At 37.2% G+C, this 22791-nt stretch overlaps 1 protein-coding gene across 2 annotated transcripts in view; it reads left to right on the top strand.

Annotated features, from left to right (window-relative positions):
• A1CF (APOBEC1 complementation factor) overlaps positions 1–22791 on the top strand; it is an 84772-nt gene that overhangs the window by 6086 nt on the left and 55895 nt on the right. For both annotated transcript variants that reach the window (XM_081250110.1, XM_081250109.1), the window contains exon 2: positions 20059–20202. In XM_081250110.1, the coding sequence (XP_081106236.1) occupies positions 20104–20202 (99 nt within the window). In that variant the 5' untranslated portion in view covers positions 20059–20103. The remainder of the gene's footprint in view (positions 1–20058; positions 20203–22791) is intronic.

The following is a 22791-nucleotide window of genomic DNA, read 5'->3' as shown; positions in this document are numbered from 1 at the left end:
TTCCAATGAAACAAAGCTGATTCATGGTGCTGGAATGGCCAAGAGGGAGATGAATACAATGTTAAAGCAGAAGGCTCTGGTCCCAGAATGCCTGGGCTCAAATCCTAGTTTCACCACTTACTAGCCATGTGACCTTCAGCAAGGTAACTTCTCTGTGCCTGTTTCCTCTGCTGTAAAATCAAGGTTGCTTTGAGATTAGATCAAAAGTTACACATGAAGATCTTAGAACAATACCAAGTAAGTGTGCATAAACCTCAGCTATTGCAGCTGTAATTCTCATCTCATTTCTGTGTTGATTTCACAATGTTTTACTTGAGGAAAATGGTTAGAAGAGAGAGAGGCTATGGGGTCAAAATGTAGAAAGTGTATTTTAGCCTGGAAGTCAGTGGCTTAGAAATTAACTATCCCCACGACTGGCTTGCTGTGCAAATTGGGAACAATTTCTCCCTGACTATTGCAGTTTTCCCAAGGCAGAGATGTTCTCTATCATAGGCAGAGCCTCCTAATTAAGTCAGTATAGAGTGATTTAAAGGAACCTGGGTAATTAGCAAGAGAAACAGGCTAGAAATCTGGTCTGAAATCACCCCAGAGTAGAAACCTCTCAGGCTCTGTTATTTTCACTGTTATGACAAAAAAAAAAAAAAATCAAAGTATTCAAAGGCACAATCAATACTCTTTATTGAATAAAATAGCCACATAACTGGGGACAGAAGGCGGGAAGGTAGAAGAGATAAAGAAAAACATTAGTGAGTGTCATGTACCATGCTCCGTGCTGTGCACTTATCCAATAAAGAAAAACATTAGTGAGTGTCATGTACCAAGCTCCGTGCTGTGCACTTATCCAATCACTTTGAATCACTATAACAACCCTATAAGGCAGGCATCATTATCTCCAATTTTGAAATGAAGAAACTGGGAGCCAGTTATAAATAACTTAACCCAAGTTTGCAAAGTTCTTAAAGGATGGAACTCAATATTTGAACCTAAGTCAGTATGACTTCATGATCCCATGGTTTTTTGTTCATTATTGACTATGACACCCTTAGACTTGTGAACCAATAATGAACAACACAGTGCAAAATACTGTATATTCTAATATCCTGTGGTGAAACTAGAAAATTAGGAAAAAGAGGACAAAGTCTGGAGTAGTCAGAGGGGATATATAACATGTCCATTCTGTTTAGCAAATATGTATGAAGTGCCAACTAACACGAGGCTAAGGGCTAAGAAGATGAGTGTACATCCTTGGTGGGTTTATGGCCCTCCCTCTCTTTATCCTACCTTCATTCCTCAATGAATGAATGAGGAATGAATGTAGGATGTTCTGTCCTCCTTTTTCTTTTCCATCTGTCTCTAAACTAATCTTTCTGCCTTTAAGCTGTTCTCAACAAAACTCACGTGTTATCTTTCTAAAGTACACAGGGTCCTAGAATTCTTCCATGCTGTTCCCAGTGACTTCATAATATAATGCAAACACTCTTATCATGTCAATATTGATTTAATTCTTGCCTACCTTACCAGCTTTATCTTCTGTCACTCTTGCTCCCTCTCTCAAGAAACCCCCTCCCAACTTGAATTCAACATTCTAATCATACTCAAGCTTCTCAACCATCCATATTATTTTCACTTACTCCTCTGTCCCCTAGAGTCCCTTTCTTCTCCCTTCTCCTAACTCCTAGCCATCCTTCAAACTGGCCTGAGTAGAGGGAATGTATACACTGGAAATTAATATGAAGAACAACATTGGAGAAGTTTGGTAATAAGATAGAAAAATTGACATTAGTTCATAGAGTTATATGAGGCCATTGGAATTATTTTATTTGAAGAGTAATATAAAATGGATATTTAAGAAAATCAACCAGTGTTGTACCGATGACATTAGAGTTAGAAAAGACTAGAGGCTGAATTACAGCGATGATCTAGGTATTAAGTGATGGCTGCAGAGATGATAATTAATGGCAGTGGGAATTCAAAAGAAAGCAAAGTATCAGAACCCAGTGGCTGACTAGAAATAAGGAGGCAAGAATTTCATAAGGGCAGTTTATACCAACGCATATGAGTTAACATAAAATCAGAATTTATATAATCTTTTTTTTCACTGTGATTGAAATGTATTATTTTGTTTATATATACATTTGAGCTGATTTTATTTTTGCAACCAAAAAATACTGCATTGACACAATTTAATCATTGACATACACTAGGATCTTTTCTTTCATCTTCAAAAGTTCTGTCTAGCTGACTCTTGTCCTTGAAGCAAATTGTCCAATTTTGAGAGGTAGAACTATAAATCTAAGTAGTTGTATGTGTGGTCAGACTGCCCGGAATTTGTATGAGTAAATTCCATACATGTTTCAGGAGGTAAAGACTGTTTTTCTTGCCCCCTCCCTTTATTTTCTGACACTGAGTCTTGGAAGTTTCTGGCTTTTCAGTGGAAAAAAAACTGAATCGTGGAAACAAACACTCCAAATTATTCATTCATCAGGCTTCGCACAATCTGGTCTTTAATCTTTCACTTTTTCTAAGTGCATCAGGTTGGGAGCAGCCATATGGTTGTAATGCTGGGAGGGCTGGGGAAGGCTAGATGTGAGACCAGGGCAGAATTTGGGGTTGTTGACAAAGAGCAGGGAGAAGAGGATCTGGATTTCTTTCAGAAGCCTGAATCTTTGGAGGGCAGTCTACAATCGGGGATGAGAGATGGATGCTGCAATTGGTCAGCTTGGGTTTGACTAGCTAAGTAGAGGACATGAAGAACACATGGCCAGAGCCCTGTGCTACTCATCCCGGTGAGATACAACTGTGGGCTAGCCAGAGCCCTGAAATTCTTACTACAGGAAACTGTCACCTGCTTCTCTGTGAGAATTACAATTGCAGGCAATTCATAAAGCACGGAGGGACTTCCCTGGTGGTGCAGTGGTCAAGAAGCCGCCTGCCAGTGCAGGGGACACGGTTCGTACCTGGTCTGGCAAGATCCCACATGCCAGGGAGCAACAAAGCCCATGCACCACAACTACTGAGCCTGCACTCCAGAGCCCGCGAGCACAAACTACTGAGCCCCCGTGTCACAACCACTGAAGCCTGCATGCCTAGAGCCCATGCTGCGCAACAAGAGAAGCCACCACGATGAGAAGCATGTGCACCGCAACGAAGAGTAACCCCTGCTCGTCTCATCCAGAGAAAGCCTGTGTGTAACAATGAAGACCCAACACAGCCAAAAAAAAAAAAACAACGGTACATTAAAAAAAAAAAAAAGAAAACACCAAGCAGAACCATTTGCTACATCTCTTATCAAGGTATATCAGATGGCAAGTCACCCTTACTCAGTGACCTAGTTATAGAATATCCATATAATCTTTTTTTTTAAGGGAAACATAAGGTTGGCCTTTATTGAAAGAGTCAGATTGCCTCAGGGCCATTGTACTACAGAGCTTTAGATCGTTGGAATTTGTAAGCTTCACTCCAGGATTGAATGTATTCCATCAGTCAGCGATTGGCAGCCTTGGTGAACATTGAGTTTTCAATTTAATTTTTCCAAATTGGTCTGAAGAAACCAGATGCAGGAACTAAGTTCAAAAGGACAATCTCAACGAGAATAAAAAGAGACATGATAACACCAGACCTCACCAGCTCATCAGGTCTCTGTAATCAGACACACAAATAATTGGTCCCAGGACTATTGGATAAACATCTGCTTTTAAGCTGAAGGATATCTACATTGTATGCTGTGATTACCACCATACCAATTTGTAAGTCAACTTAGAAATTCAACATACATGCAAAGAAATTCTACTCTTCTTGTTAGGTTATGTGATTCTAGAATTTCTAAACTCTGCCAGTTCTCTTTCCCAGGGATCTTTAAGAAAGTCAGGCATGGAGTCAGAGTTGGGAATTATTATTGAGAGAAGATAACACAATAGCCATCTGTACCTTGATCTTACATGTACTAGAACAATGACAACACCAAAACCATGTATGTATATGTATTAGCCAGGGTTCTCCAGAGAAACAGAACCAATATTCCAATTGGAATCCTAACTGGCTAATACATATACCTACATAGTTTTAGTGTTGTCATTGTTCTAGTATCTGTAAGATACATATAAATCTATTTATCTATCAATAGATAAAGAGGTTTATTATAAGGAATTGGCTCATCTGATTATGGAGGCTGACAAGTCCCAAGATCTGCAGTTGGCAATCTGGAGACCCAGGAGAGCCAACATGTAGTTCCTGTCTGAAAGCCAGAAGGCTTCCCAAGAAAAGCCAATGTTTCAGTTCAACTCTGAATGCAGGAAGAGACTGATGTCCTAGCTCAAGCACTCAGTCAGGATAGAGGTCTCCCTCTCTTTTTTTTTTTTTTTTTTGTAATAAACTGGGCATTCTCTCTTATTTAGCCTTTTTATTCTATTCAGACCTTCAGTTGATTAGGTGAGGCTCACCCACATTAGGAAGAGCAATCTGCTTTACTCAGTCTATCAATTCAAACATTCATCTCATCCAGAAATACCCTCAAAGACACACTCAGAATAATGCTTGGTCAAATGTCTGGGCACTCTGTGACCCAGTCAAGTTGATTCATAAAATTAACCATCACAGTATAACCTTAAGGGAATAGAAAGCACCTCATGTTGTCTGGTCTTAAGGATGTCCATTCCTTCTCCATTACCCACTCCTTCATCCAACACATGTACAGTTTCCATCTGCTGTTAAAATTTTCCAAAGTCTTTTTTGGATTATAAAAACTGCTATTCATCTCTCAATATTCAATGTTGTCAAGGACAGGTCACTTATGAGGATCTCTGGTTCAGAGTTTCTGATATTCTTATCCAAGTTGAGCAGAAGCTGGAGGATTTGTAAGGGAGTGGTGGTGTCAGAACCAGCTACAAAAGGAAACTTCTTGTGTGATGTTGTGCTATCAACACTGGCCACCAGGAGTTTATTCACCCTTATGTATATATACACATTCATAGCCACACGTGTGCTTGTGCATTCCTACATATGTACAACCACACACAACCTGATGGTGCAGGCATAAATTCATCTCAACCAGGGAGAGTGTGAAAATAAGGATGGGGACTCTAGGCACATGGCAAATGGGAAACAAGAACAAAGGAACCTAAGAAGTAAGAAGTAACTGGTGTATCTGGGAGACCTGATGGGCTTGAGTGCAGAATAGCTCTAGACTTGGATTGAGAGATAGTCAGAAAAGTAGACTTAGGACAAGATCATGGTGGATACTGGATGTCAGGCTAAGGGGTTGGACTGTTTCTTTATAGTTAATTATGAGACCAATGAAGAATATTAGAAGGGACTTAGGGAGACTGATCTCACAGAGGTAGGCAGTAACTAGGGGTAGTAAGCAGTGAAGTTTCATTCTACTTTGGCTGAGTTAAGTCTAGTAATGGAAGAGAGGGTGGAGGATGGGAATAGGAGTAAGAAGAGCAACAAATAAGGATACATATGTACAGGAGCAGGAAAAAGTCAAGATCCAGACTTCATGAGGAGCCTACGCTGGAGGTTGTTCTGGATAAAGAGACTGTAAGGACCTCAGCTGTAGTTATTCATGGATCTGCTAAGGTGCTTCACTGTTAACTTGACTCAACTACTTCCTACATCTGCTTCTCTCTCTTCTAAATGCCATCCTTACTTTCTACTCTCTATCCTTTCTCTACCTCACAGCTTTTGCTTCCTCTCCATATACAGAGCCATGACATAGAGCTTTATGCATACAGTGGTAATATGAATACCTTATTGGTTGGTCCTCATGGAAATGGAGTTGAATATGAATCACTTAGGCCAGAATCTAGGAAGAATGTGATTTTTTTTGGTATTTCAAGGGCATTATTTGTAAATACTGGCAATTATGAAAACATTTATTCATTAAAAGTGATGAAAAGTAGACAGGACAATTATTAGAGACAATTTTGAATTATTCTCTTTCTCCTGTAATCTAGACTCTTTCTTTTATAGATTTTTCTTCTTTTTAGTAATTTTTAAAGATGTGTCTGTCCCAACTATTTGGCAGGTGGAATAAATTACTCTCCATATTTCATTTTGTTTGACATTTAACATGCATAGACTAGATCTTATTTCAGAAGTTCTAACATCAGCTGTGTATTATCACCTGAGGAGGTTTTAAACCATACAATTTCCTGGGCTCCACTCCAGACCAGTTGAATGAGAATCCCTCTAGGGGTGGTAAGGGTGATGCCCAAGTACAGGTGATTATAACATGAGGCCAGGTAGGGAGTCTGTTCTTTCTCCATAGTTTCTGCTAAAATTTAGAAACACTTGCAGTTAAATCTTGAAGTCCTATTTTGACAAGACATGCATAGGTTAACACTTTCTCTCCTGTCTTTCCTTGTGTAATTTATAGTTTCAAGCTAAATTCCAGGGATTTAAAGGCTCTTTGTTGATATTTAAAGGGCATTTGAAGCAAATAAATGGTGAAATGTCTTTTGAAGCCAATAAAATATACCTCCGTAATATCTACTTAATGAGAATATGTTAAAGAGCAGGAGGTGTTTCCACTGGACCATAAATTATGCAATTTTAAACAGATTTTTTAAATGAAAATAAAAACTTCTGTTCATTTGAAATCATTTTTTCTCAAACAAAACAAGAAGGAATTCCAGATGTCAGGATTGTTTTGCAGTAATGATGATCTGTGGGCCACATGAATGTGCTTAACTTTCCCAAGAGTTTGGGTAACTTTTTCTTTTCAAAAGAGATTGTGTGTGACTCCTGATTTTTAATTATTTTTTTAAAAAATGTCGGGAAGACATGTCTTCTCATCCCCTGAATGTTCACAATGCCCTGATTTAGTCCAGGTGTAAGCATATACACATGTATATACACAAAGAAATGTATAAAAATTGCAACCCAATCATTTGTCTATTATACCTCTGCTTGTTCTTTTTCTCTGATAAATTCTAAGTTGGTAGCCCCAATAGTATTTTTTTTCTCTGGTATAGTTTTATTTTTGTCTATAGATATTTTTACTGTGGTGCAATTTCCCCAGTATCTTAGGATGTGATATTTTAAGTTACTCTATTTAGGACTTGGAATGACTCCAAGTAAGACAGTATATGGATTTAAATATCAACAAACAGTAATCAAAATATCAGCTTTTTACATCTTTGAAAAAATAGCCATTTATTTAGAAAGTTTGTCTGTCAGCATTGCTTCTCTACAACTGTTAATAACTTGTCTTAAAAATATGGTGTACCTTCCAGATAGAATCAGCAACTTCTTTAGCCAGGGGTGTCACCAAAGGAGCAGGAGAGAGAACAAAGTACAGGATTAAAGAATGGAAGGGAGTAAGAGACAGATAGACAGCTACTTAGAGACAGGTAGACAGCTACTTAGAGACAGGTAGACAGCTACTTAGATTCAAATCACGGTTGTGCCACTTATTACCTAAGTAACCTTGGGCTCATTAACTTCTCTAACTTGGTTTATTACTTATATCAGAGGAATGATAATACCTACCCCATTAAGTTTTTATAAGGATTAAATAAATTACATTTTAAGTTTTTAGAACATAGCCAATAGTAATCGTTCAGTTAATGTCAGCTATGTTTATTGTTTGTATTATTTGAAATCTGTTCTAATATTGCCCCATAATAGGCAAAACCAAGTATCTTGGTTTTATGTCTTTTCTGACCACTAAATGACCATATTTAAATAAGTTTATAAACTATTTTTTCTGTGAATTTACTGCTCATGTCCTTTGCTCTTTGTCCACTGACTTCTGAGCCCCTTTACTATTGATTTTAAAGTACTCTTTGTATATTGCAGATATTAATTCTCTGTATATTATGTAAGTAGCAATCATTTTATCTAGTCTGTGGCTTCCTTTTAACTTTATGTTGTCATTACAGATATTTGTAATTTTTATGTAGTCACATCTGTTAGTCTTTTCAATTCTGGCTTTTGGTATGCTTAGTTAAGAAGACTTTCTGCATTACAAGATTACAAAAATGTCCTCCCATATTTTCTTCTAGCCGTTATACAATGTTTTTGAAAGGTTATTTCTTCAGTTCACTTAGAATTTCGGTATGTGTTGTGAGATGGTATGCCAACTTTATCTTTCTTCTCAAATTGTCTATGATCTCCCTATGATTGCACCTATTGGCAGTTCCAATATAAACACAACTATGGGTCTAGAATTTTTCCATTCCATTAATCTATTTGTCTATTCCTGTGCCTATTGTATTTATTTTTATTGAAGTATAATTCATCTACAACACTATGTTAATTCCATGTACACAACATAGTAATTCAATATTTCTATATATTACCAAATGATCACCATTGCCTGTTTTAATTTTAAGTTTTAATTAGGCTAGTTTCAAATAACTCTATACTTTCAATGCATGTTGTTATATGTATTACCATTTTTCCTGACAGATGAACTTTAGAATCAGTTTGTCAAATTTCGAAATAATTTAATTGGAAATTATTGGTATTTTGATTGGTATTGGTATATTGGTATTGGTATTGGTATTGCACTAGATTAATAACTTTGGAAAAATTAATTTTTATAATAATAAGACCTGGGCTTCCCTGGTGGTGCAGCGGTTGAGAGTCCGCCTGCCGATGCAGGGGACACGGGTTCGTGCCCCGGTCTGGGAGGATCCCACATGCCGCGGAGCGGCTGGGCCCGTGAGCCATGGCTGGTGAGCCTGCGCGTCCGGAGCCTGTGCTCTGCAACGGGAGAGGCCACAACAGCGAGAGGCCCACGTAACGCAAAAAAAAATAAAAATAAAAAAATAATAAGACCTCTATTTACCCAGGCTTTTAGATCCTCCAGTAAGTAGACTTTCATCATTTTCTTCATATAGATTTTGGATATTTCACGTTGCTTATTGTTACTTTATATATTTTGTTTATATTGTTCAGATTCTCATTTCATTTTTTTCTGCTTAAATACGGAACATTTTTATAACTGTCCTCGTAGTATTCTTTTATTAGTTCTAATAGTTTTATATAGTTGATTTACCCTTTTTTGGGGGGGTGGTATGCGGGCCTCTCACCGTTGTGGCCCCTCCCATTGTGGAGCACAGGCTCCGGACACGCAGGCTCAACGGCCATGGCCCATGGGCCCAGCCGCTCCGTGGCATGTGGCATCCTCCTGGACCGGGGCACAAACCCGTGTCCACTGCATCGGCAGGCAGACTCCCAACCACTGCACCACCAGGGAAGCCCGATTTACTTCTTTTGACTGAGAATGAATGATTGCAGTGTTTCACTATTTAGTGTGATGTTTGCTACATGTCTCTGATAGACACTGTATCAATTTAAGAATTACTATTCTATTACTAATTTACTAAGAGTTTTTTTTAAACCACTAGTGGGTATTGAATTTACATTTACTGGGATGATCATGTTTTTTCTTCTTCATCAATGAAGTGAATTAAACTAATAGAATCCCTGATGTTGAATAATCTTTGTAGTCTTATAGTAAACCCATCATGTTTATTGTATATTAGTCTTTTGATATTTTTCTGTATGCAGTTCATATCTATATTTGTGATACTGATCTATAGTCTTCTGTTTTGTGGTATGTTTGTCTGGCTTTGTATCAGAGATGTGCTAACTTTGTCAATAATTTCATAAATTTTCTGTTATTATTCTATGCTTCAAAAGCTTTCTATAATAAAAAATGTATTTCTTAAATGAGTCTGTAAAACTCATTTAAGAAAACTTAAAGTTTATAAAACTTGCCTAATAAAGCCATTTGGACCATGTGTTATTTGGGAGGAATACAAAGAATTTTTTCAATACAGTTTACAGTTATTGGTATATGCAAATTTTTGACTTACCCTTGAAGCAATTTTGAAAATTCACAGTTTTCTAGGTAACTGGTTACTGCATCTAATTTTTCAATTTATTGATAAAAACATATTCTGTAAAAGTCTCTTGATCTGTGGTTATATTCATTTTCCCTTTGTTTTTAAAATAGGTTTTCTTCTTTTTACCTTGCAAGATTGCCAGAGGTGTGCTCATTTACCCATCTCTTCAATCAGCTCTTACATGTATTTATCAAGTCTACAGATTTTTGTGTTTTATTAATTTACTTTTATCTTTAACTTCTTCTGATTTCTTTTAGTCTCTTTTGCTTTTTCCTAGCCTCCTTAGTCAAATGATTAACACTTATTAGAAAAATGCTGAAGAGAAACAGTTTCCTAAGAATATAATCTTGACCACATCTCATAGTTTTTGATGACTTGCTTACACTGACATCCATTTGTTAATATAATTTAACTTTTTAAAATTAGAGTAAGAGCTGCATATTATAGACAGCTAAAAATATCAAGAATGATAAAAATAATTTTTAATGCACCAAGAAGATAGAATGAGTTATCTTTTATAATCACTGTGATGAATATAAAAATTAACACAAATGAAATCAGACTATACATTGTGTTGTAATCTGCCTTTTTTTACTTGATTATAGTTTACAAATATCTGCTTAAATAACATATTCTACTAGAACATCAGTTTTATTAGCTGTACAGTACCACTGCTTATTAATATTTCTTTATCATTGGATATTTAGATTGTGTCTAATTTTTATTACAAAATTAACATGCTCTATGAGACACCACACACACACACACACACACACACACACACATACACACTGAGGACTTTAAAGATTTTTCCTACTGAGAAATGAAAACAAATGAAATAACTGGATTATTAAAACAATATGAAAGAAATCAAGATAATACATTCAAAACTGCACTTTTCTTCACCTCAGACAGTTTCTAGAAAGGAGAATAACCATTCAGAGAGCCATAGATGGTGATTAAAAAGTGGCATGGACATATATACACTACCAAACGTAAAACAGATAGCTAGTGGGAAGCAGCTGCATAGCACAGGGAGATCAGCTCGGTGCTTTGTGAGCACCTAGAGGGGTGGGATAGGGAGGGTGGGAGGGAGGGAGACGCAAGAGGGAAGAGATATGGGAACATATGTATATGTATAACTGATTCACTTTGTTATAAAGCAGAAACTAACACACCATTGTAAAGCAATTATACTCCAATAAAGATGTAAAAAAAAATCTCTAATTAAATAAAGCTAGCATAATTTGCCAACAGAAAAAAAAAAAGAAAAGTCAACCAAAGCAGCAGATAAGGAACAAAGAAGGAATGTTTACTGAGTATCTTCTGTATGTCAAGCATTTTGTTAGATGCTCTCATATCCATTATCTGATTTATTTAATCCTTTGTTTAGAAAAAAAAAAGGAAAGAAAAACATTTAAGTATCTGTGTTCCTATTCTTTTCTTAAAATAGGAAACAGTGTCTCAGAATAGTGAAAATCATGGTGGCAGAACTGAAATTTAAATGCAAGCTTGTCCTTCTCTAAAAATGTGAAACCTACTCTAGAAAGAGGATTTTGTCAATAATTACCAGTAAAATTAATATATCTACTATGAAAAACTTTATTTTTCTTTATTTTAAGCCTTGTCTAAGCTCAAATTGACCAGGCCCAACTTAATGCATGATTCATTACTAATGCCTGAATAACATAGAAGGGATTCTGGTTAATTTGATTTTTTGCTGATATACATTGCTTTTTAAAAATTAAGATGCCACATATTAAGACTTTGTGAGATGTTTTTATGGTTACGCTTTGGAATTTTATGTATGCGTATTCTCTATTAATTTTGCTATGGTTCATGATGCACGGCCAAATAAACAGCTATAATATTAATTCACTTCCAAAATGAGCTTAAGACTGATTGTAAACATTTTTCCAAAGAGAATATTAGAGCTAATTTATATTTTTTATCAAGTAACACAAAGTAATTTTTACTTAGCCTCATTAGGCAAATGTGTAAACTTTGGTCATAAATCCTTAACAAACCATTTCAATACAATTTGGAACACCTTCTGTGTAAAATTCCCAGGAGATACTAGAAGGCTGAAATTCATGATAAAATCACTTGTACCGCTTGCATGTTGCATTAAGAGTTATGTCCAGCCTACATCATGCAACATCAGTATACAATAAGACACTGGGGAAAGACTGGATTGGGTTTGGAGAGGTCCCGAAGGCAAGTGAACCTACCATCAATTTGAAATGCACACAGCACGTTGCTAGTACAGGCCCCCCACAATCACAAAGAACACCTCTCTTCTGTTTACCAAGTCAGAAATAGGCTTGCTTCCCATTCAGTTTCCTTATCTGTCCTCTTCAGAAAAAATCCAAATAAGATAGAAATGATAATATTAACAAAACTACTCCATTTCCTAACTCTAAATTGTTAGTACAATGGCTGGCATTGTATGCCTGTAATATATTAAACATTTTAAGATATTAAACATTTATTGACCTTTTTGTTAAAGTTGAGGATAATTACTTCATTTAGTTTTTTACCAAGAAACCTTCTAACTTTAGTTCTCTGTCTTATCCTGCATCTCCTTTTTGTTCTTCTCTGCCTATCATTCACAGCTACCATTTCAACTTTTGCTTTTCTAAGTCATTCTTTCTTCACTCTTTAAGTGTGCTTTTCCATCGTGTACTTCTCTTACCTTTGTCTCATGTCTTGCCCAATTTACTATTTTGAGAGACTTTAAAAGCAAACAAACAAAAAAAACTTGTTTTCCCACTTTCTCTGTTTCCCTAGCTGCCAAATTATGTTCCACCAGGGCATTAAGATCTTCCCACTTTGCCATAACTTCAGGCAAACCTAGATAACACATATCACCCCAAATTCTCTCATATTATCATATTTTTCCTTCCACAACTTGCTTCTCTATGTGAGCCCAATTTTTATGTATGCTTTTTTTCTTTACAGATTAGGGTTATAATTTAAGAGCAGCATACAGTATCTACCTGACAGCTCTAGATTTGGAAAAGTCATAATCTACCACCCTACCTGCTGCTCTCCTACAGCTTCCTTCTTATTTTGTTCCCTGCCACCTTCCCTGAGCCAGGACACACTGGCACTGGAGGACATCAGGGTCAAGGGTCAGGAACAGCAGCTCTGATCTTGCCCAACAGTGAACTCTGGAAATTGCTACTGATCAGTATCAGCCAAGTGATGAGGTGAGCTGTTCACTCCAATCCACCTGTGACTTTAAGGGAAGCAGAAATCTTGAACCCCCAATAACTTCTAGGTTCTTTTTATCTTCATCAAATAGGCACTAACATTGCAAATACAAAACCAGAAAGGCATTGAGAAGAAAAGTGAATCCAAACATCAACTCTATTTTTGAATCACTTTGCACTCAAAATTTTACTCTTACAAAATTTTACCCTCCCAAATACAATGACACATTCAAAAATGCAGAGAAACCATGCAAATCAATTTCTCACATAGAGCAAATTCATTCTAGGATGGAACTTTCAGGAAGTGACTGGAACAAGCATAATAATAAGTGTTAGGAAATTAGCTGCAGACTAATTTTACTTCTGATCCAGTGCAAGTCACTATCATTTATAAAATGCTGATCCAAAATCTTTCATTTGTTCCGTAAGTATTTACTGAGCACTTAGCATAATGTCAGGCTAAAACTCTTGGGTAAAGATGAGTACAACATAGTCCATACATTCAGGACATTCACAGTTTAGTTAGGTAATAACTAAACTATAATAATTATAATTATAGTACCATATGCAACAACCGAGGGATGTACGAGCTTTCTTGAGAGCATTAAGGAAGTGGCACCTAACATTACCCATAGACAGGATCAAAGGAAGCATCACAGAGCAGATAATATTTCAATCAAGTCTGGCAGGATCAACAGGGTCAATGTAGTGAGACCAATGTGAGAAGAGAATGGTAGCTAAGAGAAGGGAAGAGAAGAGAAGGAAAGGGCATTTGAAGCAGAGAGCCCAGAAGTATAAGAAAACATGGGACTTCCCAGTGGCAGGGTATGTGAATGACACTGGAAGGGGAGTCTGGGAGCTAGTCCTGAAGAGATGAGGTGTCATGCTAAGGACTTGGGACTTTATCCTCCCAGCAAGTGGTTTTGCAATTCTACCCCTTGGAACTAGAGATTGATTAATTATAATAATAATAATTAAATAATAAAATAGCTAACACTTCCTGTGCAGTTAGTAACCATCAGGATACACTTTAAATAAGAATACATTTAAAATACTTAATCCAGGGCTTCCCTGGTGGCGCAGTGGTTGAGAGTCCGCCTGCCGATGCAGGGGACACGGGTTCGTGCCCCGGTCCAGGAAGGTCCCACATGCCATGGAGCGGCTGGGCCCATGAGCCATGCCACTGAGTCTGCGCGTCCAGAGCCTGTGCTCCGCAACGGGAGAGGCCACAGCCGTGAGAGGCCCACGTACCACAAAAAAAAAAAAAAAAAAAAAAAAAACTTAATCCTTAAAAACAACCCTATGAAATAGGAACTAATATTATCCTAAATTTTAAATGTTAGGAAACTGAGACTCAGTTTCCACTGAATGGAAGCAGAGGAACAAAAGAGCGGAACATTTTTATACAGCAAGTTTGGTGGCAAGTACACATTTGAACAAAGTATTACTTTGCTAAGAAAAAGGAGGATGGGAGACACTGAGGGCAGACTAGCGGAAGCTGGCAGAGCTGGAAGAGACCTCTCGTTTTTTGCATTATTAGCTCCTCCCTCACCTCATTTTCAGAATGAATAAGGAAGGAGGAGAAGGGAAGGAAAGCACACAAGGAAGTGCTGTCATGTCCGGCAGGACCTTTCTGCAATCTCTTTGCTATTCCTCCCCTCCAACGTGAGTGATTAGTCGTAAGTCAGGTGGGAGAACTTGCTGTATGCTGGACCCAACTAAATACTTGACAGGTATTTTCTCATTTCACCTCCACACCAGCAATATCACAGCCTACCTGTTACCCCAATTCACAAATGAGCAAAGCGATGCTGTGGGGAGAGGAGCCCATGATTCTTTCCTATAATATTGCCTGTGCTCTTTCTCCATCCAACTTCCATTTCTTTGCCCCTTTCTTCCCTCATCCATTCTCATCTAGATAACCCTGCTGTTCCATGAACCTCTGGAATTTCTTACTGTACAATCTCTGAGAAGTTGGGGTGACTGCCTCTCCCTTTCTGCTTTTATATTTTAATTATCTATGCCTAACAATAGTCTAGCACTTACTTCATTCCAGGAATTCTTCCAAAGCCCTTCCAACACATTTACTCATGTAATACAAGACCCCCAGAGAAATGTTATTGCTTCCTCAGTTAAAGATATTGAGTTACCAAGAGGTTAAGGAACTTTTCCAGGGCACAGAGTAAGACGCAGAAGGAGGATTTGAACCCAGGAGGTCTAGCTCCAGGGTCTGCATCCCTATTCAGGCTTTATCTTCCTTGACTTAGCAGGACTTGGCACACCTGACCACGCACTTGATCTCAAAATCCTTTTTTTTTTTTTTTCTTGGCTTCCAATCCACCTCTCTCATTTGGTTGACCTCCTACCTACCTGGCTGCTTCATCTCATTCCCCTTTGCTGATTCCTCTTTGTCTCTCCAACTTCCAAAAGTTAGAATACCCCAAAGTAGGACCTATTTTTTATACTCTGTCCCTACTGATTTCATCCAATTTCATAGCTTAATCATCATCTCTACACAGATAGCTGCCAAATCGATATCTCCTGTCTGTAAATCTCCCATAACATTCTGACTCAGATATCTAACTGTGCACTGAACCTCTTCACATGGCTACCTAATGGGCATCTCAAAATCAATGTGCCTCCAACTGAGCTCCTGCTCTTCCTCCACAAACTTGTTTTTCCTCATCTCAGTAAACTGGCAACTCCATTCCTCTAGTTGCCCAGCCAAAAAACGATGTCACCCTCAACTCTTCATTTTTCTCTCTCACGATGCAACCAACTCATCTGTAAAATATATTCCAAGATTCGATCACTTTTCAGCACCCTCACTATCACCACTCTAATCCAAGCCACTATTCTCTCGTACCCAGATGTCACAGTGTTTCTAACTGGTCTCCCTGCTTCTCCCCTCGACCCCTCTAACCAGAGCAAGGCAAGTGAGGCACTGCCTCAAATGCAAAATTTAAGAGCCATAAAAAAAAACTCGGTAATTAAGACAAATGATATTTTAATGCAATTTAAAAAAATCAAAATCAATGAAAAAATCCATGATGAACAAAATGGCAAAATTTATGTAAAAACAGGATCAGAGTGATTGCCTTACCTCCCTTGCCTCACCTTAGTCCCAGCCCTGCCTGACTCCCTTCAATGTTTTCTCGATGGTTAGAGTGAGTCTGTTAAACATAAGTAAAATCTTCACATCTCAGGGCAAAAGCCAAGGTCCTTACCATGACCTATAAGATCCTTCATGACCTGGTCCGCCATTATCTCCCTGACCCCAGTTCCCACTTCTCTCCTCATTCACTCAGTTCCATCCTCTCCACATAGGCCACTGTTTCATCAACAATCTCCCACCTCAGGGCCCTCCAACTTCTTGGAATGCTCTCCCCCAAATACATCCCTCATTTCACCCAGGTTCCTTTCCAAATTCACTGTATCAGGACCACACTATCTAAACTTCCATCCTCCTCCCAACACAAATACTTCATATTGCTCTTCCATTCTTTATTTTTTTCTCTTCAGAAATTAACATAAGCACAGTGTATACTTTGCTTATTTATCTTGTTTGCTGTCTCTCACAATCACTATAAAATTCCATGAGATTTTGGGGGGAGAGGGGTTTGTTTTGCTCTCTGCTTTATTCCCAGTGTCTCAAAAATTCTTGGATCATGGTAGGTACCCAGTAAACAACTTTTGAATGAATAAGTAATACATGTTTATGAGTGCTTTCCTTTAGCTCCAATGGTCTTAATGCCTGCTATATATATAGGTTTTGAATTCTATTGCCTCAATAAATTACACTGGGAACTACTCCTCAAAATGCAGTAGCTCAGATCTGAAGAATCTGCAAGGTGTTAAATTAGAAAATGTATTGCAAAACGTTTCTTTCAAATTTGACCAAATTTTTAAACAAAAGTTTGACTTGCTTAAGAAAATATTTATCTTGGATTTGAGTTCACTCTTTAGATTAAGTCAATGTTGAAAGAGGGAGTTGTTTTTGAGAAATAAACATTGAAGGTCAAGTGTCTCTTAAGGCAAATTCTGAATTTTGTTTCTGTCCTGATTTCCAATGACTTGATTCTGTGTTGAGATATTATACAGATTTTCTCAATAATGTCAGAGTGAACCTGTGTGTGATCAAAAGACCATTCTGATGTCAAAGTATTTTTAATCACCTTTATTAATAATTAACCAAAACTAAAGGCAGGTTTTACAAATAAAACTTGTCTCACCATGAATTGCTATCTCTTGATGGAGAAGATGAAGTTCAGCAAAGAGCAAACCTACAACTTGGCTAGAAGACAACAGACTTTGCCTTCCAGCATCTGTTAAAACATGCAAGACTAACCTCATCAGACCCCAGTCCATCCATGGCCTCACTGCTCTTACAGGTTTAATCCAGCACTGTGGGAGCATTTGAGAGTATCCTGATGAAAACGCAATTTTAGTAACGTTTGAGAAAAGTGCACGAGTTAGAATTAGTCTTAAAGGCTAGTTTTTCTTTGTAAATCTTCAAAATTCCTTTTTTTAATTTATATTTTTTATTGAAGTATAGTTGATTTACAACTTAGTGTTAGTTTCAGCTGTACATCACAGTGAAGTGATTCAGATATATATATATATATATATATATATACACACACACATATATATATACAAAACTGAATATATGTATATATATATATATATATATATATATTCTTTTGCAGATTCTTTTCCCTTATAGGTTATTACAAAATACTGAGTATAGTTCCCTGTGCTATACAATAGGTCCTTGTTGGTTATCTATTTTACATGCAATAATGTGTATATGTTAATTCCGAACTCCTAATTTATCCCTCCCTTTTCTTTACCCTTTGGTAACCATAAGTTTGTTTCCTATGTCTGTGGGTCTATTGTTGTTTTGTATGTAAGTTCATTTGCATCTTTTTTTTTTTTAGATTCCACATATAAACAATATCATATTCGTCTTTCTCTGTCTGGCTTACTTCACTTAGTATGGTAATCTCTAGGTCCACCCATGTTGCTGCAAGTGGCACAAAATGCCTTTTGTAGTTTTATCTTTTAAGAGGATTGTATTTTTTCATAGAGATTTCTATGACTGTACTCACCAGCAGTTTAGGATTAAAAACTGAATATAGGTCTCATTTTATGCCTACCTTGTAGTATCCATAGAAAGAGTATTTACACTATAAATGTGTCACTAAATCTACACGTCCAATCTGAATTGCTACATTTATATATCAAACCACCACTATCAGAAAATACTTTCCAATTTGTCTTAGCCAAGATAAAAAGTTAAGATTAAAACAAACAAACAAACAAAACACTGCCTTTTGCAAAGTAACAGACACAGAAACTGGTGTATTAACTGAGTTAGCCAACTGTCCATAAAACACAATGCCCTAAAGCTGGGCAGGGAGTGAAGCTGCCATATAGACAGCACTAACTAAATACTTCTTGAGAGAATGAATGATTGAAAACTGAATTGATCTGGGTCAGAAGCAAGCAAGAATTATTGGAAAAGTCTAGGGCAAGAATGGCCATGCTTATATACAGAACATGAAATTGTTTTATCCCTGTAACAGCTAATGAATATTCTCGCTGGAATCTAGTTTTTTTTTAATTTGGTTTTCTAAATTATATTGAAAATATTTCTTTCTAGATGATGCTTGTCTATTGTTTGGGAACTTTATTTTTAATTGAGTATAATTGCTTTACAATGTTGTGTTAGTTTCTGCTATATTATTCTATTACTTTCATAATAGAATACTTTGAGGCTGCATTTTACTCAGATTATTATCTTGGCTTCACTTTTGTCACCCAATTTTTTACCCATTCCTTGTATTATTAATGGTACCTTTACTCTGAATCTTTAAATGAAAACCAAAGTGGTATAGGAAATCCCAATGCATAAAACAGAAAAGTTCTTAAAGGGCCTATAGTGAAATACATTATATTTGCATGGGATTCAAATCAGTGTAAAAAAGCTTCCTTTGTCTTGGTTGGCAGAGTACATCAAGCAGAGTGAAACCCCAGCACGGAACCTTCACTGAGTCACTCCCACTCTAATCCAGTGGGTCAGTGCACTCCCCTCTGTACATGGGAGCCTCCAGGGGCTCGCACCATCATAGCCTGGGACCTTCGACAAGTCCTTGTGCTGGGAACCTGTGAATTTGAACAACCATCAGATTTGTAATGGGGTTCAAATCATGTTCCCTGATAGAAAGTATAGATAATGAAATGCTGAAGTTTCATATTCACATCTATATAGATCAACATGAACATATGTAAATTTTCCTAATTTCTTAGATTTTACAAAGGGCTTCATGTCCTTTTCTGAGTGGTCTATGTGATATACGATCCAGGTGTCAGTAGGCCCTTCCAACACCATTCAAAAGGATTCATTGTTCTTGTTTTGTTAAAACCCATGTGACATTTTTATTACAGAGTAGTTTGCATGATGACTTCTGTATATCTGATACCAGCACACTCTGATCTAGAAATTTATCTTTGAAGAATAAGTAGATAAATAAATGTCTCAGGTAACAGACAGAATAGATAGATGAAGCTAAAACTTTCAGGATCTTCATACCATATCCTCGTCAATTTGATTTAGTAACAGTGCTTTCTTCCCACATCTGCAAGGACCATTCCTCATACTTTTAATTGGCAAGAATACATTTGTTTTTGAGTATTTGGTGACATTCTGAGATAACTGGACTGAGAACTACTGGTCTGCATTCTAAGTGGAAAAAGGACATTATTCAGTGTTGACTTCTAAATTTCAACTAAACTTGAACATTTTTTTAAAACTTTTTTTTTAATGAGGATATTTAACTGGCCTGGTTTGTGGGTGTCTGTTAGTTGCTCTAACCTTAATGAGTAATTTATACAGAATGTTTCCTAAAGATGTCCTTCATGAAAAGGACAAGTTTGGACTTGGTAATAGTAATTTACTTAATTTATCTTAAATTTGGTTTCAGTGAGCAACCCTAATTAACCTGATTTTTTGCTGATAATCATTCTCAATGGAATCAAATCACAAATCCGGGGATGGATTGAGCGGCACCCAGAAGGAAGCAGCCCTCCGCGCCCTGGTCCAGCGTACAGGATATAGCTTGGTCCAGGTAGGAACTTCTTGTGCCATCTGCTGAAACTCACCACTGAATTCAGAATGGTGGGAATATTAGCGATCCTAACATGCAAAATGTGATCAGTCAGTTGTATAACTCTTTAGATGGACATTCCTTTCCAGGGGTGGAAGGAAGTTGGATCACTTCAGTTTTGTAGGTGATCTTCCAGGTGATGTTCTTTCTACTCTGGGTTATCAACTCAATTTTGCCTTGTCATTTGGAAGCAGAACTAGGGTTAACAGTCATAAAGACTATCACAGTTTTGAAAGGCCAGTTTAGTATAAGAAAAGGCAGCTGGAATTCACCACCCAGAGCTTGTCAGTGAAGGAGAACCCAGCTGGTGCTTCAAGAACCAGAAGAAAACAAACTATCCAGGAACTTGCCTTGGTCTCTAGAGAGATTTTTGACTGCAGATGTAAAACAACTTCTAGATGAAGGATCCAAGAACTGACCATCTGGTCAGCCTAGCTATTCCAGGATGTTTTCTCATAATACCTATCCGATCTGTTTAGGATATATAATAATTTCTCTCCATGTTCAGCATTTTTGAAAAAGAAAGAAGAAAAACTATCCTAAAACTATCTATTCATTGTCACTGGTTGTTATGAATTGTCTGTACATTATTATTGTCTTTATGATAACCTCTGTTAGAGAGCTTATGATATACTGAAAAACAAACTAGTTTTAGACATATAAGTTAATTATCTTACTCGAAGAAATAATGTTGCTTTGTTTTAATGTTGTTCTTTTTACAGTAAGACAAAGTATTTTACTGCTCAGCTATTACATTTTATCCACATACTTTCCCAACTTAACCAAATCTTTGTGCTATTATGAATACAAAATTCATAAGTGGATAATAATAAAATATACAATAGTGTCCTTTATTACATGTTCCTTTGTCAGATCAGTTGAAAACTAAATGTAGTACATTTTGCAATAATTTTTTGTTTTGTTTTGTTTTTGTGGTACACGGGCCTCTCACTGTTGTGGCCTCTCCCGTTGCGGAGCACAGGCTCTGGATGCGCAGGCTTAGCAGCCATGGCTCACGGGCCCAGCCGCTCTGCGGCATGTGGGATCTTCCCGGACTGGGGCATGAACCCGTGTCCCCTGCATCGGCAGGCAGACTCTCAACCACTGCGCCACCAGGGAAGCCCTGCAATAATCTTATAAGTCATGGCACACTTTGTTAGAGATAATATAATGCTCAAAGTTATTTCTAATTTTTTATCCTAATGAAGAGTATTTATTTAGACATTTTAAAGATTTCAGAGAGTATTATTTCACAGAAGCCTTCTAAAAGTTTCATTTAAGTCAAGGGAGATACTAATGTATTATTAGTTTTTAATACTTAATAAAAGTCTATTTTAGGATCATTACTAAACTTTTAAATGTCTTCATCTCCAAATTTAATGTGCTTCAAAATTAATGCCTGATTGAAAGTTTTTATGCAGTCTTTTCCCACATAAAGGGGTATTTCATAATCCATAGAGAAAATTCTATAGAGTTTACAGTCTATAAAACAGATACACTTAGGGTTTCCCTGGTGGCGCAGTGGTTGAGAGTCTGCCTGCCGATGCAGGGGACACGGGTTCGTGCCCCGGTCCGGGAAGATCCCACATGCCGCGGAGCGATTGGGCCCGTGAGCCATGGCTGCTGGGCCTGTGCGTCCGGAGCCTGTGCTCCGCAAGGGGAGAGGCCACAGCAGTGAGAGGCCCGCGTACCACAAAAAAAAAAAAACAAAAAACAAAAAAAACAGATACACTTAGAATAGTAATTTTTTACATTTGGTCAGGTACAGTTAGTTGAAAAAATGTTTTTATCTTTTGTAATCAGCAGTTTCATAAATATTATAAAATCAAAAATGTTTTATATCAGTTTATCTTTTTAACTGCTTTGTATCTGAAACACTCCTGCAAAGATCGTGGTAGTGGAAAGCACTTAAACCCTTTTGAAAACCAATTTGTCAATATTCATACACAAGTGTATTCCCCTTCTGGAAACAAACCTCTAATTATCTGAAATATAATGATGAAAACATATATAAGCCTTTCTAGTGTGACACTATTTCTAATATCTAAATATCATAAACCTAATGCATAAAAGGAAATTATAAACTATGAATATATAAGTATCTCAACAAGCAGACTTTATGAGAAATAATCCTGAAACAATATAAACTGTCCATTTAATTTTATTCTGGGCCCTGGTTCTTTCATTCCCCCCAGATGAAATTCAGGGAAAGTCTCATGACTTTTCTGGTAACTTTCAGCTAATAAAAGATCCTCCACTAAATAATGAATATGCCTAGTCCAGTAGAATAAAAACTTAACTTCATTCAAAGTGAAAGCCATTTCCCTTTCCAAGCATGTCAGGGTGGAGGGCAATTTCTATTTTTTCTCCTTTATGCTTTCAGAAGCATAGTTTCCGACACCAGTTTCCTAACTAGAATTCCTGACTCAGCTGAGGCAGAAGAAAGGGGTGAAAGCAAAGGAGAGGGGACAGGAGTTTCTACTTGACTGGTTTTGGCATTGGGCTCTGGGCCCAGCAGGTGTGTAAACCTCCTGGGATACTTTGTAGGGT

The sequence above is a fragment of the Mesoplodon bidens genome (genome assembly GCF_964165515.1).
Source record: "Mesoplodon bidens genome assembly, chromosome: 1".
Lineage (NCBI taxonomy): Eukaryota > Metazoa > Chordata > Mammalia > Artiodactyla > Ziphiidae > Mesoplodon > Mesoplodon bidens.
The sequence above is the reverse complement of the archived record's forward strand: the minus strand, read 5'-3'. Positions and strand labels throughout refer to the sequence as shown.